The sequence below is a fragment of the Oncorhynchus mykiss genome, chromosome 10 (assembly GCF_057628025.1).
Source record: "Oncorhynchus mykiss isolate SJ-2025 chromosome 10, ASM5762802v1, whole genome shotgun sequence".
NCBI classification, from domain to species: domain Eukaryota; kingdom Metazoa; phylum Chordata; class Actinopteri; order Salmoniformes; family Salmonidae; genus Oncorhynchus; species Oncorhynchus mykiss.
Genome location: NC_143031.1, coordinates 49,566,781 through 49,586,507, shown reverse-complemented (window position 1 = coordinate 49,586,507; position 19,727 = coordinate 49,566,781). Strand labels below are relative to the sequence as shown.

Below are 19,727 nucleotides of genomic sequence, written 5' to 3'. Positions count from 1 at the left end.
GATAGAAAAGCTTGAGCGTGTGAGAAAGATAGGTAAGGGGTGGGGAGAAGGAGGAGGGGGAGTGGCGGAAGCTGCAGGCACCGCTGAGCGCAGTACAAAGAGAGCGAAACGAAAGGCAGCAGCAGTGAAACAAACAGCATCCCTCCAGCACAGATAAAGAGATAGAGACGCAGGATAGAGAGAGAAAGAGATCAGCAAGACGGACGGAGAAGACTCCCGAGAGTTCCCGGGACGGGGCTTGCACAGAGAGTCAGACAGAGAAAGAAAGATATTTTGAATCCTCTTGGCATGTGAGTGTGTCCCTTGACGCTTGGCGCTGTGTGCAGTTGTAACGAGTGTGTTCGGGGAAGAGTTGTCCTGGCGACATCAGGACATTTTGGTACGGGAATGTGGTGCAGCTAAGCCAGGTCGGCCAGGAAGGAAGGAACACCTATCAGCATGCTGGGGAAGGATTACATGCTCGCCATCATCATAGTCAATTATGACGGTGAGTAAACACACACACACACTGTCCTGGGCTCATCCAGACCTTTTTCTCGCCTCGTCCCTTGTTCCTCAGAGGGAGAGGAGACGGCCGGCCGAGGAGTAGTGAGTGCAGTAGGTACTGGGGTGAGCTCATCATCTGATTTTCACTGGTAGACAGGCTCAACTACAGGTGTTGTGTCATGTAGGGCCGGCCAGGCATTCTGTCCCACACACTTCGTAGAGTGAAACTGGAAATACATAATAATAATAATTTGGCGGGTGCTTATATTTGTCTTGTTTCACACATGTAAACGTGTGTATTATACGCATGTGTGCAATGTAAAGGTGTTTTTTTCCTCACCTTGTCAGCTCGGGGATTTGAACTAGCGACCTCTCTGTTACCGTCCCAACGCTCCCTGTCGGAAAGTTTGAAGGGTTATTAAGGTTGAGTTGTGCGATTGTGTGTTTGTTGAAAGTTCAGGTAGTGAACTAGAGTGCTTCCATTAGACAAAGAACATTTTTGATCTATGGATTATTTTTGTATTTAGCTTTGAATTCAAAGGATAGCATTAGTTTCCTTACCCTGTTAGCAGTCTACAGCAGACCATGCTTTTGGTTTAGTTTCCCTGGCACTGTTTCCAAATGCTAACGTTGTAGCATTTGTGGAAACAAATCCCATAGAGTTTGCCAGTTTGTAGTCCTTAAATCCGGAAATTAGTTACCTCTAGTTCGTTCAGCCATCCCTATGGGGAAAATTAATGAGAAAGAATAGGGTTTAGGGATGAACACCGAAAATAAGGTCTGAGGTTAACACAGGCTTAGGAGATCTTATACATTTTGTTTCATGAGATAATATCAGTCAGTTAACCTGACCTTTAGGAATTATGAAGCCTTTATGTCCTTTATGAGCTTTTTTTAAAACAAATTCATACATGCGTCAAAATTCACTGAATGTGATGTTTGCTGATGAAGATTGTCTCATAGACCAAAGGAATAATATCTTCTAAGCCTGTGTTTACCACATACCTTATTTTCGGGATTTATCCAAAAACGGCATTCACTTACCCATAGGCTTTGTCAAACGAATCACGGCAGAGTTAGTGCCTACACAAAAAAAAAGCCATTACTATTTCTCTCTATTCAAGTCATGGCACAAATACAATTCAAGTCAATAGCATTTTTTTGCGCGTCATTTCCAAATCATCCCAAAGTATTTAACATGTATTGTGCAGCTCAAATAAAATCATTTATAGATGATTTGAACATGATGCGCGAGAAGTGCTAATATCGGTACCATGACTTGACTGGGATTTGTCTCCACAAATGCTAAACCTTTGTGACGGGGAAACTAAACCAAAACATGGATTGCTGTCATACCTTGTCTATAGACTGCTTACAGGGTCAATCAACCAATATGTAATTTTGTACTTTGGGTGAACTTTCATGATAATATTGGCGATGGTGGGGATTTCACAATCAGTGATGTATCTGTCTGTTGCTTCTAAACAGTTTCATATATCAGTGTTACTAGGTGTTCTTGCTCACACGTCATTATGGGATCATTACGCCCTTGAGAGTAGAGGTTGACCGATTATGATTTTTCAACTCAGATGCCGATTATTGGAGGAACCAAAAAAAGCCGATACAGATCAGTCGGCCGATTTGTATATATATGTTTGTAATAATGACAATTACAACAATACTGAATGAACAATGAACACTTGTATTTTAACTTAATATAATACATTAATAAAAATCTATTTAGTCTCAAATAAATCATAAAACATGTTCAATTTGGTTTAAATTATGCAAAAACAAAGTGTTGGAGAAGAAAGTAAAAGTGCAATATGTGCCATGTAAGAAAGCTAACTTTTAAGTTCCTTGCTCAGAACATGAGAACATATGAAAGCTGGTGGTTCCTTTTAACATGAGTCTTCAATATTCCCAGGTAAGAGGTTTTAGGTTGTAGTTGTTATAGGACTATTTCTCTCTATACCATTTGTATTTGATATACCTTTGACTATTGGATGTGATTCGATAATAAATGATTCAATGATAAATTAACAGGCACCGCATTGTTTATATTCAATGCAGGACAAGCTAGATAAACTAGTAATATCATCAACCATGTGTAGTTAACTAGTGATTATGTTAAGATTGATTGTTTTTTCTAAGATACGTTTAATGCTAGCTAGCAGCTTACCTTGGCTCCTTGCTGCACTCACATAACAGGTAGTCAGCCTGCCACGCAGTCTCCTCGTGGAGTGCAATGTAATCGGCCATGATCGGTGTCCAAAAATGCAGAATACCGATTGTTATGAAAACTTGAAATCGGCCCTAATTAATCGGCCATTCCGATTAATCGGTCGACCTCTACTTGAGACAATGTTTTTTTTTTTTTTTTACAGTTTGCCCTTTTACTCTGTGTTCCCGGAGAGCCGACATTAATTCTACTCTCCATTGCATGGCTGGTTAAACTTCTGTGCATCGTATGTTTGCCACTGATCTTTATGTAATTCTTGGAATTTTTTATTTTTTTACCCTTTTTCTCCCCAATTTCATGGTATCCAATTGTTTAGTAGCTACTATCTTGTCTCATCGCTACAACTCCCGTACGGGCTCGGGAGAGACGAAGGTTGAGTGTTCCTCTCTCCCCACACACAGTAAACAAAATCAAGCCCAGAGCTCTTATTTACAGAGGACAGGATGTGTTGTTCACCTTGGTGACTGTGTGGGCTGCCATGTGACTTGGCGTTGTCGTGGTAACTGTTGCTCTCCTGGCGTTAGGAGTGGCTGGTTTTTATTATGGAGGGTAATGCATAGCACAGTAGGCAGCAGGCACAAAGGAGAGCAGAGTCAATGGAGAGTCCATTATACTTTTGTTGACTAAAATGTTGATATTACCAAAAATGATTTATTCGACAGTATAGTATTGTAAGCAATGATGAATTAAATGTCAAGTCCAATGCATATTGTTGAGCAACAACACTGTTCATATCTTCTCTGGAGGCTATCGAAGGCTTGTACATTTGTTGTGCCTTTTTTTGCTATCAACTTTCCACCCCATTCATAAGCCCAAACACCACAGGTTCCTCAAACAAAGCGTCTGCCTTGACTGGTTACGTCATTGCTCCCAAAATAATTCCCCTCGAAAGAGGCGGCGGGAGAGAAATGGAGAGGTAGAGAGCGTCATCCTTATGCTGAGCATGGTACATGTAAACAGGGACACTGTGTCAGTAGTTTATTGGAAAATTGTATTGTCTAATGTTAGCATCGTATACACATTATCCTGCAGGGTTGGAGGGGGTTAGGGTGGGGAATGGAGTTTTAATAGCACCCTGCGGAACATAAAACTGGTCCCATAGCTGTACAGTATGTTTTGAATGAATTTATCTGACTTTCGTTGTCATGCTGTCCATGTTTGGGTTGGGTTGGCACATAGGCTTCAGATCTACAACTCGTCAAGGGGTGCCTGGCATGGCTGGTAAAAAAAGGATATAGCCGTCCTGCTCCCGGATTGAGAGCTGAATCCCAGATTGAAGTTGTGATCCACTCTGGCCCATAATCCCTCTGGCAGATAGAGCCCAGCTCTGACCTTGCACAGGCGCACCATTGGGATTACTCTCTCTCCTCCAGATGTACTGTAGTCTCTCTCTCCCCCCACCCCCTCTCTCTCTCTCTCTCTCTCTCTACAGTTTATTATATTACTGTTATTTATAGTCTCTACTTAATTCTCTCTGCATAATGTAATTTCTGGTCTCACTTTGTCTTTGTCTCTAGTCTACAGCACAGGTGTTTTACATTGTTATAAACATATTCTACATTCTTTCTCTATTTTTAATCGTAGCTCTCATTTCTAAATCCCCATTATGCTTCAATATTCCATTTGCTGTCCCAGTTACTCGTTCCCCATTCTTTAGTGTAAGGGGCAATTCTGGGCAGAGAGAGCTACCCGACTGCAATCACTGCCATCACGACTGCTCAATTACAGCTGTTTACAGCCTCGTAAGGGAGCGCAATCTGCGGCTCGGTCTTGATTGGCCATTTTGGAGTGCTTTGGTAACAGGCTCAGTCCAAACGTGTGTTGAGAGACTCAAGTGTGTATCTGTATCTAGAGTAGAGTAGATAGTCACTCATCAGTGACAATAACAAGGGGGGCGAGGACTGTACTGTACACCCTCCCCCATAGAAACACAGCGTCCCTACATCCACTTAGTCACAATGGAGACTTGAGTTATTTGAACGGGGACCATAATTAAATAAACGCCTACCAAAATCAATGTAACAAAATACTTAGGAACACCTCTCAAGTGCAGACTGGCACCAATGAGTAAAGGCAACTCTGACAAAGCTATGGCGGATACCGCATGGTGGACTAGCTCATTTCTGCCTGTCGCGGGAATAGCAGTCACATTCATGCGCATGCATCAATCTAATGCACTTGCACCGTGGCGCACACAACAACAATATCACGCGAATGTCTGTTCCCCTGTTAGCTCATTGGATCAGCTGGTTTACAGCAGGAGTTGCTATAGGGACTGATCACGCAGTGCAGACTCTGGGATTCATCAATAATTCACTAACACCCTCTGCTGGAGATTCACTGCTGTATGGCACACTTTCACGAGTCTGCAATCTGCTCTCTACTCCCGACACTAAGTAAAACTGTAGGAAATGCATGTGTATCTTACCTTCTGTGCGATTGGAACACGTACACCTTTTCACCTTATTGATCAGTACAATCCATGGACAGAAGCTTAGTACTACAATGGAAGTCATGATGGAGGCTTCACTTACATCAGATCACTAAGTAGTGCGGTGGAAGATAAGCCATGCTATAGAGGAGATTATTTATGATAATAGACAGGAACTGGTTCAAAATAGCATGGCGATGACATATATTACTTCAGAGATGACCAACCACAGACTTAATTATTACTCCCCTGTGTCATTGGTGCTGAGACAATACCCTAATACTTCACGGACTTCATGAACTCCACTATTCAATAGAAAGCCCTCTGAGTCAGGAAAGCCGTTGGTGCGGAGACTCAGATTTTTCATTTCGAATTGTATTCCCAAACTAAAAATGTTGACTTCAAAGTTTAACAAACCGTACAACTCTATGCAGAAGGACTACTTTTAACAATTTACACTGAACATTTTACACAAAAACACATTTACTGGAAGAACTGTGCAGATGCAAAGTTGGGAGAAAGAATTTCAGTAAAATCTCCCTGTGCCTAAAATATCTTCTCCGTGTCACCATGCTCTTGCTCTCCCTCGAGCACTAGGCTGCCCTTCCTTAAACACACCTGTCACCATCATTATGAGCTTCAGCGCTCATTGGACTCACCTGGACTCACCTGGACTCCTTCACTTTGTTGATTGCCCCATCTATATCTATAGCTTCCATGCCTTTGATGGCTCGAGAGGTTTTATTGTCTCGGTTGGCTTGGCAGGCGCCCATCCCACATCATGCCTCACATCATGCTCTCACGCCTCAGCCGGCTCGTCGGGCTCTCACGCCTCAGCTGGCTCGCACGCCTCAGCCGACTCGTCGTGCTCTCACGCCTCAGCCTGCTCGTCGGGCTCTCACGCCTCAGCCGGCTCGTCGGGCTCTCACGCCTCAGCCGGCTCGTCGGGCTCTCACACCTCAGCCGGCTCTCATGCCTCAGCCGGCTCAAACGTATCAGCCGGCTCGTCGGGCTCTCACGCCTCAGCCGGCTCGTCGGGTTCTCACGCCTCAGCCGGCTCGTCGGGCTCTCACGCCTCAGCCGGCTCGTCGGGCCCTCATGCCTCAGCCGGCTCGTCGGGCTTCTACGCCTCAGCCGGCTCGTCCATTGCCCATGATTCGGCCAGCCCGTCAGGCTCGCCCAGGTGGGATGCCAGGTGCCGCCCCAGGGGGGAGGGGACTCACCTGGACTTCTTCACATTGTTGATTGCCCCGTCTATATCTGTTTGTTCCTCCGTTGGTTCCCCACGTCAGCATTAATGTCGTTTACGTTTCCCCTGTCCAGACGCTGTCCGTGTTCTGTTTCATGTCCGTGTTTCATTAAATGTTCACTCCCTGTACCTGCTTCTCATCTCCAGCGCCTGTCCTTACACTCCGGAGTAAGATTCCAAAATGTCAGCAGAAAGATTGGGGTGTCAGCTATGACGTGTGACGACCCTCCCACTCTGTCTGCCAATTTTTTTTCTTTGCTCTTGTTTTCCTTAATAGGATGTGGTGGGCGGAGCCGGGAGGGTCGTCAGCGAAATGGGACACACCTGGGCTCGGGTGTGTCCCGGGATAAATGCACCTCTTCCCCATTCATTGAGTAGACTCTCTCCATGCAGACACACTGATAGAGTTTGGTTGTGGCCATTTTGTATTCGGAGTGAGTGAGACCGTTCACTGAGATTTGGGTCTCGCTCACCGAGATACTCTGGTTCACGGGCAGAGTTTCATTCAACTAGTGTTGAGCCTGACTCCCGTGGTAAAGCTGACTTTGGTCAAGAGTGTCACTACTGTCAAGGTTCAGGTCATTGGAAAAACGACTGTCCGGTTCTCAGGGTTAAAGGTAAATGCAGTGCTTACGTTAAATCTAAGCCTATGGCGTTAGCAGCGTCTGTCCCACATCAGTTCACTCCTGACACACTGTCTCATGCCCAGGGGCATGTGAAAGTCCATATTGACCCAGACTATTTACCTTTCATTACGGTGGGTTTTGTGTCAATGTTAGGAAGTAACGACCTAGTGCCAGTGAAGATCCTGAGACACAGGTGCCTCTGAGTCGTTTGTGCTGGAGTCTGTGTTACCCTTCTCTGCCGAGACTGATTCGGGGAATAGTGTTCTAATTAGGGGAATATGTTTGAACACTCTTATCAGTTCCATTCCATAAACTGATGTTGGATTGTGGACTGGCGAAAGGTGAGGTAAATTTTGGGGGTGCGTCCTTCGTTGCCTATTGAGGGTGTTGACGTTATCCTTGGGAATAACTTGGCTGGTGAGCGTGTATGGCCTGTCGTGTTTCCATCTCCAGTGGTTTCAGCTAAGCCGTAATTTGTAGGGATTCCTGATGAGTGCGCATAGTTTCCCACAGGTGTTTTCTGCGTGTGCAGTGACGCGTTCTATGAGCCGTGGCGACCTGGTCACTGCGCCGGCTAATGAGAATGGCACAAAGAAATCTGTCACTACTTTCCCTGTTATCCCGTTATCTGTACCCCACTCCAATCTAATCCAGGAGCAACGGACTGACCCACACATTGGAAGAGTTGCGTGCCTGTGGAACAGTTGGGAAATGTCGGCCATGGCTATTTTCTCATGGTAGTTGTTTTGTGGGGGAGGCTATTAGTCAGGTTGTTGTACCAGTTAAGCTTCGTGAGTTGGTGTTGACAACTTCCCATGATGACGTTGCTGGACATATGGGGGTGTGGAAAACCTACAATTGCATATTAAGACATTTATTTTGGCCTAGGTTAAAGATGGATGTTTCTGAGTTCATCAACACACCTGCCAATTAACTGGTAAACCTAATCTAGCTACTAAGCCGGCACTACTGTTTCCTATTCCTGTACTCAGCCAATCTTTTGAGTATCTGATTATTGACTGTGTTTGTCCTCTGCCTCGCTCTAAGAATGGTAGTAGTTACCTGTTGACTGTGATGTATCAGACCACTAGGTTTCCTGCTGCCTATCCTCTCTGGTCTATCACCACTAAACTGAGTCAAAGCTTTTAGCACAGACTTTTCTCACTGTTTGGAATCCCTAAGGTCATTCACAGTGATCAAGGATCTAATTTCACCTCTAATCTGTTTGGTCAGGTTTTCCAACAGCTCCATATTTTAAAAACAATTTGTCTAGCGCCTATCACGCACAGAGTCAAGGAGCGCTGGAACATTTCCATCGAACACTTAAGTCTTTGTTGAGAGCTTATTGTACTGAGATGGATAAGGATTGGGAGGAGGGGTTGCCTTGGTTACTGTTAGCCGCTAGGGCGGTTTCACCGGAGAGCACGGGTTTCAGTTCAAATTACCTTGTGTTTGGACAGGGTGTGTGGACTTCTATCTGTTCTCCAGGATGACTGGAAGTCTCCCGAGCCCCCTCAGTCCCTGTTATCTTATGTGTGTGATTTCCGGCGAAGCCTGTACGCCGCTGGTGAATTGGCTAAAGAGAAGCTATCATCTTCACAGGAGATGATGAAGGGCATATTTGATCGGCGAACTGAGCCTCGTCACTTTTGTCCAGGTGACCAGGTTATTGCTCTGCTGCCAATTGTTGGTTCTCCTTTTCAAGCCAAGTTTCAAGGTACATATACGGTTACTTGCCATTCCAGAACGGTGAAAAGCACACCAACTGTGCCATGTAAATCTGTTAAAACTATATTATTCACGTTCCTATGAGACTGAACGGTGGGAGTCTACAGAGGATGATAAACCTGTTCTTTTGGTCAAATACCGTTATTTCGGTGGGTTCTTGACATGCTAGGTCCGTGCATGGGGAGGAAGTTCCTGGTCCTGACGAATGCATACTGCAGGGTAGATTGAAAAATTCAGAGACACTGGATATTTTAGACGGCCTTCTCGCTCATCTACCTGTTGATGGGCGGGAAGAGATGTCGGTCTGATTCAGAGATTTCCAGGTTTGTTTTCTGATACACCTACAAACGTAATAGAACACGATATTGACGTTGGGTATGCTGACCCCATTCGTCAGTGGTTCTATAGAGTTTCTTCAGAGAAACTGCGTTGTCTGGATACTGAGGTCAGGTACATGCTGGAGAGTCAGATAGCAGAGCCTTCTTTCTCCAGTTGGACTCCTCCCTGTATCTTGGTCAGTAAACCGGATGGGACAAACAGATTTTGTAAGGTAGACGGTGTCACTAAGCCAGATTAATTTCCTCTTCCTCGGATGGAGGACTGCGTTGATCAAGTCGGAGCTGCTAAGTTTGTGAGCAAATTTGACCTGTTAAAGGACTATTGGCAGGTGCCACTGACGAGTAGGGCACGTGAAATCTCTGCCTTTATTACACCCTCTGGTCTGTACTTGTATTCGGTTATGAGTTTCGGTCTGCGTAATGCACCTGCCAATTTTCAGCGACTTATGAACAGGGTTGTCTCCGGTCTGGCCGGGTGCGCTGTTTATCTGGATGATGTAGTGATATATGCAGATACTTGGGAGGAACATCTGTCCCGTATTCAAGCCTTGTTCGATCGCCTAGCTGCAGGTCACCTTACGATCAATCTGGCTAAATGTGAGTTTGTTCAGGCGACCGTTACATATCTTGGGAAGGTGGTTGGGCAGGCTGAAGTACGTCCTGTTTGGGGCTACGGTGGTAGCTATTGATGCTTTTCCACCACCAACTACTAAAAAGGAACTGATGCGTTTCTTGGGAATGATTGGTTATTACCGTAGTTTTTTTTAGGAACTTCTCTACTGTGGTCGGCTTGACGGATTTGCTGAAAGCTAAGGCCGTTTATGTCTGGTCTTCCCGTTGTCAACAGGCTTTTGAAGATGCGAAGAGGTTGCTTACCTCAACTCCGGTGCTGACTGCTCCTCGCGTGGATTTGTCATTTACCTTGCAGGTGGATGCGAGTCACGTGGGGCAGGTGCAGTCCTGCTGCAAGCAGGTGTGTCTGGGTGTCGAGAGGCCTGTTGGTTTCTTTTCCAAAAAGTTGAACCTTTATCAGTTGAACTACTCGGTCTACGAGCTGTCTCGTGCGCCCTGTTCCTGAATGTCCACGTGACTGACCCCTGTTATTTTATGTTTGGTGTTGTCCTGTTCTATCGCTCCTGTCTGTTCCCTTCTGGTCTCGTTTTCTTCTTTCCTCTTAAAGGTTGCTTCCTGTGCGCAAAGGTTGCTGAGGTCTGGAGAGGATGAGGTTGGCCTGGGCAAGAGGAAGTGTGAACACGTACCCCCCCTTATGGATTTGGGACGCAGGCTGGGTATTCTATTAGGATCCAGGGCAGTATTTTGTTTGTGTGACTGGTATGGTGTTCCGAGGTCCTTGTCGGTGGGCGGAACCTGGAGGGTTGTCAGCGAAATGGGACACACCTGGGCTCGGGTGTGTCCCGGGATGAATACACCTCTTCCCCATTCGTTGAGACTCTATCCATATAGACACACTGATAGAGTTTGGCTGTGGCATTTTTTGTGGCCGTTTTGTTGGTTTGCTTTGGCACCTTTTAACCTCCCTCATTATCACATTTATGCACGCAACCACTCACTTACACTGCTGATTACTGACTACACACAACATTGTTAATTGCATTTACATTACCTCAGTTAATAAATATATTTTTGTTATTCCTAATCTCCACGTTGTCTCCCTTTCTGTTACGGACTTTGTGACACATGATTACTTGACTTTAAAAAAATCTGTTTTGTTTATTGAATTACAGTAAGTGAAGTGGATTTACACCCGGAATCAGAATGATGGTAATAGAACAGCAAACTACAGTGGAGTATAGTTCTGTACACTACAGAATGGTAGAATATAGTACAGAAGAGTACAGTTCTTTATAGTGTACTCAACTCTAGTGTGCTCTGTGTACTCTACTGAACTCTATTCTATTGTACAGGACTGTACTTTACTCAACTTTTTAAAACTTTACTATATTGTGTTTTACACTTCTGTGCTCTGATGTACTGCGCTCTCCAAACTTGTCAAACGAGGACGTCTATGAAATCGGAACCAGTCATGGACGTCTGTTTGGGACAAATTGAACCAGACCAAAAATCAAAACAAACCCTGGACATTGAAATGAAAGCCTGTCCAGACGGTACCAAAAAAAAAAAAAAAATCTGTGGAATATCAAATAACTACTTTTCAATGTCAATGAACACCCAGTGTCTTGTCGGTACTCAGTGGATGCTGGTTACAGTAAATGGAGGGAGAGAGGGAGAGAGAGAGACCTCACTATTGCTTTGCCCACCAGAAAGAGAAAGAATTAAGTTATGAGCTGAAAATAACAGTACTAGGTCTACCTTGTTACTTCTGAACTTCCCTTGTACTCCCTCCTCACCAAGGAGGGAAATGAGATGTGTTATTTTTGTAACAGAATGACAAGACCCTAGGCAATCTTTCTTAAACTTACAGAAAGCAAATCATTTATCCAAAATGAAAAATACAAGTATAAACACAATCTTTTAACATATTTTTCTGGTAGATGTTTTCCAAGACCCCTTTTTCCATCTGTTTGGCCAGAAATCAAGGCCTTGCCTTAGTCTTAATATTTAGGATGGAACATTTTTGAAAAATGTATAAATGCTTTAATTTCTCATAGATGTAGACTTGTAGCTTTCATTTGACACGAGATTTTAACTTAACATGTTAGTGCTCATGGGGTCCTTTTACATGGAAATGCCCCATTACAGATCCATGCAAACTGTAAACAGGGGCTATTTTGTGCACTGTGTCAACATCAAAATAGTTACATCAATACTATTCGCTTACCACAGGAATTGCACGGCACATTTAATCTGTTATTGGAAATCATTTTTACAGTGGAGACTGTACATGATAGATTTTCCCATTTCACCAAGATTTTTTTCTTTTAGCGGCTGTCCCCAAGTGTGCTTCGTCACATGATGCTGACAGCACAAGAACTAGTCAGCCTAAAACACGAAAAAAAAGTCATTTGGGCGGTCATTGCTAATGGCCTGTCAGCAGAAGGCTTTGCTGCAGCCGATGTGGGAACAGAAGAATGTTTGGTTCGGTTCATGATTGGAGCTATTGGAACTCTCATTGTCTTCTATAGATCCCAAAAGGACTGGACATTCACTCTGCACAGTTGGCAGTCTGAGCGGTACGATGTTGCTACCCCGGAGAGGATTCGTGCCACTATCTTGGTGAATGGGGTCAGTTGCATGGAAGACGATGATTCGCTATGTTTTGGCTTTCATATTGAGGTCTAGTGATATGAGGATTACCCATCATCAGCCCTGGTGTCAGGTTATATAATACCAAATAGCTTGACTTAAACTACAAACCCACCGTAGGAGTAAAAACCCAGCATAGAAGTAAGAACCCAGGGTAACGGTAAGAACCCAGCATTAGGAGATGTCTCCCACCTTTGCAACATGGATTAGGACTAGGCTACATCACATAGGCTCAGAGCCTTTGTTCTGATCTCAAGGAGCATAATTGGGAGAAAGGCTCTACTCTAGTCTGGTATGAGCAGTGACAGCATCAGCCACTTTGATATACAGTAGTTGTTTGTGACAAGTGCACTTTGCCATTCAATTTTTTTAAGCAGAAAATATCAATTTCTTTCAAACTGTCATACATTACGATGTCCCACAGATGCTAGTTCTTAGAATCCTTCCCCTGTATTACTCACTGGTCAATAATGGGAGTGGGGGCTACAGTAGGAGAGCTCTGTGCCAAATTGTCTCCTCTGGAGGCCTCGTCCTCAGGGTTGGGATGAGTTCTAATTCTTCACACAGCTTCATCACGCCCCGGAGATGGTGCACTGACCCGTCAATCAGACTGTGAAATGTATTGAATAGTAGTGTCATCCAAGCCCAGGAGGCCTGCCCGCCCGCCTGCCTGCCTATAGAAGCATCCACGAAGACCGAAGAGTTCTGCCTCCATCTCTCTCTAACACTGCAGTCTCTTATACACTGCTGTTATTGATTTGTCTCTCCCTGTAGCAGGGTTCAGCTGATCTGTTCCTGGGTATAATCTTCCCATGCTATTTATCCCAGGGATGTGTGGTGTTGTTTTTCATTGCCAGACACAGGGGTGACCAGGGTTAAAAAGCCAGACGAATGGGGATGAGATGTACAAGGCATGAAATCACGTCAAATTCATTTGGGTCACGCACACACACAAACGACAGACCAGAATGAAATAAAGAAAAATAGGCATCAGTGCTTTTTGCATGCTTGATTTAGCCTCTCTATTTTCATTTTGTGCCCCCTGTGAGGGTAACACAGCCACTGTGGCACTCTGCTGTGAGAGAGACACCCGTGGCCAGGTGACCTCGGCGGTGTCCCAAATGGCACCCTATTCCCTATGTGGCCTGGTCAAAAGTAGTGCACTACACAGGGAATAGGGTACCATTTGGGACACAGCCCCTCATGTCACTACTGACCCACTTCTTGCTTTCTCTCTCTCTCCTTACATTTTTTTTTACCACCTCTCTATTCGGCTTGCTCTCCCTTCGAGCTGAGCACATTGAGTTAATGTGCAGAATTTGTCATTTCGTGAGTGCGTTACATAATCATTTGCCCTTTCCGAACTCGAAGCGGTTCCATCACATTTTCAGAATTAGGAGAAAACAAAGGAGTCGAGCCTCAGACACTGTAGCTATTGCTAGCCAGCTGTGATGCAGAGGGACTGCTCCGAATTCCGATCTGGCATTTGACAGAATTAGCATGTTGCCAGGCTGTGGAGAGTAAGGTCAGCCGTGTGGCTGACCTGGGCTTCAGACTGGGTTAGGCTAACGCTAGATGCCGATGGGATGCAGCCCCCTGGGTACGATGGACCTCAGAGCTGTGTTTGTGCTACGTCCAGCTACCATTATGAACATAATGAAATATATAGATCTGAAACTACTGTTATTATCGTCCTCATCACTTCATTCATGTGACACCAAATGCACTGTAATATTGGTCATGGGCACATTCATTAAGCTTACTTGCTTTCGCCTCTCACCGTTGGGATCCCTTCTGTGTTCTTCAGACAACATCTGGAACGACCCGAGTCTTGATCTGGACACTGACCTGCCGTCAGGGTGGCGCACCATCCGGGACAGCACTGGCACCTACTACTGGCACGTGCCTACAGGCACCACACAATGGCAGCACCCATCCTACAGCAATGAGGAGGACCAGAGCGCCGTCAATGGCGTCACTGCCACGGACCTCAAGGTTAGGGTTTCAATTTCAAAACACAGTTCAGTCCTGCTGTTTGACTTTGGCTGCTTTATTCTGGATGTGATTTCATCAGAGAGGAAAGGATCACACCTCTAATAATGTCCCATGTCCTATTTTCCAGAGCCTGGAGGCTGGTGGCAGACGTGGCTCAAGGGCAAGGCTGACAGAGAGCCCAGTGGCCTCCGTAAATGACAGGTACTCCTTCAAAATCCTCTGCAGACCCACACCAACACTCATTCACCTTCACAAGTACTGTAGCCTTGTTACAAACTCGTTCAGGCCATCCATGGTAGAGTATTGAGTACGACACAATTAAGCTCCGTGCCAAAGTTATTCTACAAGGTTAACGGGTCGATGAGGTACATTTGTATCACCTGCAGATCCGGATGCTTAGGGAGCGCTTTGAAATAAAAGACGTTGATTGTGTAAATCAAATGAGAGGGTTAGTGCATGGGATGTATTCTCTCTCTTTGAATCTGTTTTGATGGCAAAAGGGCTCATGATGGCTTCACTGGCCCGGGAATGTGGCAGACCACATATATCCCTATGCCTCCTGGAACAACACCCATTATTCAATTGTCTGTGTTCTGAGCAGAGGCCAGATCTGTCCCCTGCCTTATCGGGAATGGATAAGTTCTTTGAGACGTCATGTGCAGATGATACAACCACTACGGCATATCGTTACAGTCCAGCCTTTGTGCCATAATCTGAATACATACAGGCAATTGCGGTGGGGTGGGGGGGGGGGGGGGGGGATCTATCCAATATAGTGCCTGAAGATAAGTCTAAACCATCTGTCACACAAACCAGTATTCTAAGGTTTCTTTAGCCTAAAGCAAGGTACAACCTGTTTGGTCAAATCACCTGGATGGTTGTTCATAAGTTCTTTAACATTACATATGCCTTGCCTTGCTTATACCATTACGGGCAAAAGCGCACAACAATTCAATTATCACCAGTTATTCTGGCACTGTGTCCTGTAACATGTAGAGGTTGTTGAATCCACCGTTAAACACAGTCTCTGCTGCAGTGGTCATGTGTAGAATCAGGGTGCATTTGACACCTGGGAGCTTAACATTCTGTATGGGCAGAGATGGCGGAGAATAGTGAAACTCAGCTCACTGAGCACAGCATCAAGAAATCCATAGGTCTTATAATGGACATAATCACATCCTACTCTGCTTCACCAAAGAGTGCAATGGAAAGGGAGGGAGAGTCTTGACTCAGTGGGCTCCTGGTTGCAGGAATAGCAGCCTCTTGGGATTGTCTCCAGTCAGCTGTATCAGAGGGCTAATGAGAACTCCACCTCTGAGTCAGTCCGCAATGAAGGCAATCAAACCAGCTCTCTCTTTGTTTTTGTCATCCACTGCTCACTCAACAGCTGTTTCCATCAGTGGCAGGCAAGGGCTTTACTTTCAAAGTCAAACACAAAACAGATCAACAAAGGACGAGATGGTGACATACAACACAATATTCCACACAGCATCATCCGGGGCAGCAGTGAGGGATGCAGAAAAGGCTACCGTGTCATTTGTGCTGTCGTGGTGGTAATCCTTCATGTAATTTGACTGTTCTGCTAATCTCCCACAGGATCTCCTGGCAGGACGATTATTTCTGCACCAACATGGATCCTGACTCCAAGGTAGAGTGGGCTACGGTGTCCAAATCCCTCTCCTTCTGCAGCACAGCATGTTCTGACCAATAACATCCATAACACCAGATTTGTCCATTTTTCGTCAGCTTATTGTAAAACGTTTTTTTGTTTTTTTCATGCATTCTAGCTGAATCAGAACTCTTAACCGTATTTGCCGTCATTTATTCGCTGAGGGTTAAAAGAGGACACCTTTTTTTTTTTTATGCAAGCCCTGGTCGATAGTTGTTTTTCTGGCCCAGGCTAGGCAGCTCTTAGAGGAGTTCATAGACCATGTCCACTAAAAGGATGTGAGAGTTATCTTTGAAGTCACAGTGAGGAGCAGTAGTGATTGAATGTCGCTAAATGCATTTCGTGGATGCATCATGTTGATATACTGTAGATGCCCGAAGACACTTATAACCTTTTATACTGCATATGATCGGAAAAACACTGCGCATCCAGGCACATCTCTCTCTGACACTCTCTGCTCATTATCTTTTCTTTCTGCCTCCTCCTCATCTCTACCATCCACTCCTTTCCGCTGCCTCCTGGGCCCTGTTGGCGTGGTGTGGTTGTCTTGGTCAGTGTTTTGCGGTGCGCTCACTGGGCTGGGTGGAGATCCCAGAGGAGGAGCTGACCCCGGGGAAGAGCAGTCTGGCTGTCAATAACTGCATCCAGCAGCTGTCCAGCAGCAAGGCTGAGGGCCGCGATGCACTAGGCGCCTGGGGAGAGGTAAGAGGGAGTAATGGTGGGTGGTGAAGTAGAATACAGTAACATTACTTGTTTATTAGGTTTTGTTTTAGTTTGGTCTATTTTGGAAAGCAGTACATGGCTCATTGTGCAATTGTTTATTGTGCGTTACTCCTTTAAATGAAACCATTAGTAGCTTTGAGAACCCTCAGTACCTCATACGACCTTGGGTCTGGTCCAGTACATGTGAGCTTGCAGTTTGCTTGCAGGCCAGATTACCCTTACTGCCACCATAAAGCAGTTCCACTGAAGCCCCCCCCACCTTGTCACCTCTGTCTCTCCCAGGGCCAGGACATGATGATGGTGCTGAAGAAGGACACCCTTAGCCTGATGGACCCAGTGGACCGCAGCCTTATCCACTGCCAACCTATCATCAACATCCGTGTGTGGGGCGTGGGATGCAACAACGGCAGGTGGGCCAACCTGGGGATCGTATGGGCAAATACCCCCACTCCTCTCTCCCAGAATGAAAATATCACCTAATTTGGTCAGCTTTGTGATTTATTTCAGGGTCCATAGGTGTTCGAAATTGGGAGTTCCGGTTTACGAAGTCTCCCCCCCCCCTCGCAAAAGTAAACTCTCAGCCATAGCTAATTTCACCACACGTGCGAAGTTCCCCCGCCCTGATATGTACAAATATTCAGTGACGAAAACTCAAGCAACGGAACCAGTGCTGCTCATTATCCTACACGTTCCATCCTGTCTACAAGAGATGAAAATATCTGTAGTTACATTTTGAAACACGGTATAATATGGTGAACTGACCAACTAAGCACAATGCTCTTGGGTTGTTCGGTCAGGAAAGACTGTTCAAAGTTGTTGTTATTGTGTATACTTGATGACATGGAAATATTCCATTGAGTGAAGAAAGTCAATTATTTATATGATATTGTTTTTTTATGGGCTATACAGCCTTGGGTAAGGTTAGTTCTTCTGGGTCACAGGTGTTTATGGCCTATTGTAATACACAGGGGTGCTCATGTTGAGAGGATTTGAGGGCAGCTATATTTTCGTCTACGCTCTTGGTGGAGAACATTCAGGCATTGATCTGATGGCAGTGTCAGTGGAACTACATCTAAGTAGAATGGAATAGCCCCGAGGAAGAAACGTGACAATGATAGAAAATGCTAAGGATTTGAAAAATCCAAGACTGAAACTACTGAAAATAAGTCAATATATAGGTGTGACATTTTTACACACGGTACGCTATATTGTGTTATGATCATAGTTGTAAACCAATGCAAGAGTTTTGTCTCATATTTGAAGTAGTTGTAATAATGAACTTTCTTTCTTTTTTTTAACTGCCACTCATGAAAACAGAGACAGGTAATCACTCTCTTCTTGGTCAACTCATTTTCTGTTGACGTGCCATTTGTGACTTTGACAGCTTGCATCATGGTCGCAAGTGAACGCTTGGTGCCTCGGGAAGCTTCTGTGTAGTTTCTGTAGTCATGCTCTAGTGTCTCATCGATAATGTAACGTGCTTCTGTCGACATGTAATGTACTGTATGTGAATGCCTGCCCTGTTTCTCATGCATGTTCAAAGGAACCCCTGTCTATTTCCTTCTCGACTTGTAGTGACCCTTGTTTCTTATGCAATGTGCTGTTCTGTCCTTGTCTCACAACAAAATGCCCACTCAGTACTATCCCAGGCGGTTGTCTTGCCAAAATATTACTGCTGATGATTGATCTATAAAGTGAGATTCATAATGGTATACAGGGGTACCTGAGGTAAATTCAGCTCAAACTGCATTTGAATCAATTAGAAGCCATAGTGATTGCATTCCTTTGAGAGCCAAGTGGAGGATGCATCAATGTGTATCTTACAGTGTGTATCTCAATGTTCATCTCACAGGTTTTCTACTACAGTTGAATGGGCTTCTTTTTCTTTTGACGAATGGACCAGGATAGATTGCTGGGTCGTGTCCAATTGATCAGCTCCCCTGAGCCAAGTTGCACTCCTTTCTACTCTGCCAGTCTGAGTTAAACTGTAAAGTCGCACCTTTCGCTATGACAAATACTCCCCATATACAGTGCCTTCAGAAAGTATTCCCCTTGCCTTATTCCACATGTTGTTGTGGTACAGCCTGAATTCAAAATGGATTAAATGTATATTTGTTCTCACCCATCTACAGGCAATATCCCATAAATACAGAAATATCTAATTTACATAAGTATTCACACCCCTTCTAACACACATATTAGAATCACCTTTGGTGTGAGTCTTTCTGTGTAAGTCTCTAAGAGCTTTGCACACCTGGATTGTACAATATTTGCACATTACTCTTTTAAAAATTCTTCAAACACTGTCAAGTTCATTGTTGAAGAGTTATTTTCAATTCTTGTCATAGATTTTCAAGACAATTTAAGTAAAAAAAATGTAACTATACCACTCCGGAACATTCAATGTCGTCTTGGTAAGCCTTGTGTTTTGGGCTATTGTCCAGCTGAAAGGTGAATTTGTCTCCCAGTGTCTGTTGGAAAGCAGACTGAACCAGGTTTTCCTCTAGGATTTTGCCTGTGCTTAGCTCTCCCTAGTCCTTGCCGATGACAAGCATACCCATAACATGATGCAGCAACCACCATGCTTAAAAATATGAAGGGTGGTACTCAGTAATGTGTTTTGTTGGATTTGGCCCAAACATAACACTTTGTATTCAGGACATTAAGTTAATTTCCTTGACTAGTTTTTTGTAGTTTTACTTTAATGCCTTATTGCAAACAGGATGCATGTATTGGAATATTTTTATTCTGAACAGGCTTCCTTATTTTCACTCTGTCATTTAGGTTAGTATTGTGGAGTAACTACAATTTTCTTGATCCATCCTCAGTGTTCTCCTATCACAGCCATTAGGCTATGTAAATGTTTTAAAGTCATCATTGGCCTCATGGTGAAATCCCTGAGCAGTTTCCTTCCTCTCCGGCAACTGAGTTAGGAATGACGCCTGTATCTTTGTAGTAACTGTTTGTATTGATTCACCATCCAAAGTGTAATTAATAACATCACCATGCTCAAAT

General features: G+C 44.6%; 1 protein-coding gene across 1 annotated transcript in view; it reads left to right on the top strand.

Annotated features, from left to right (window-relative positions):
- Positions 1-19,727, top strand: part of LOC110534182 (amyloid-beta A4 precursor protein-binding family B member 3) — a 29,841-nt gene continuing 10,114 nt past the window's right edge. Inside the window, exons 1-6 of the mRNA XM_021618901.3 lie at positions 1-487; positions 14,133-14,320; positions 14,448-14,521; positions 15,917-15,968; positions 16,545-16,691; positions 16,995-17,122. Coding sequence (XP_021474576.1) covers positions 439-487; positions 14,133-14,320; positions 14,448-14,521; positions 15,917-15,968; positions 16,545-16,691; positions 16,995-17,122 — 638 coding nt within the window. The 5' untranslated portion in view covers positions 1-438. The remainder of the gene's footprint in view (positions 488-14,132; positions 14,321-14,447; positions 14,522-15,916; positions 15,969-16,544; positions 16,692-16,994; positions 17,123-19,727) is intronic.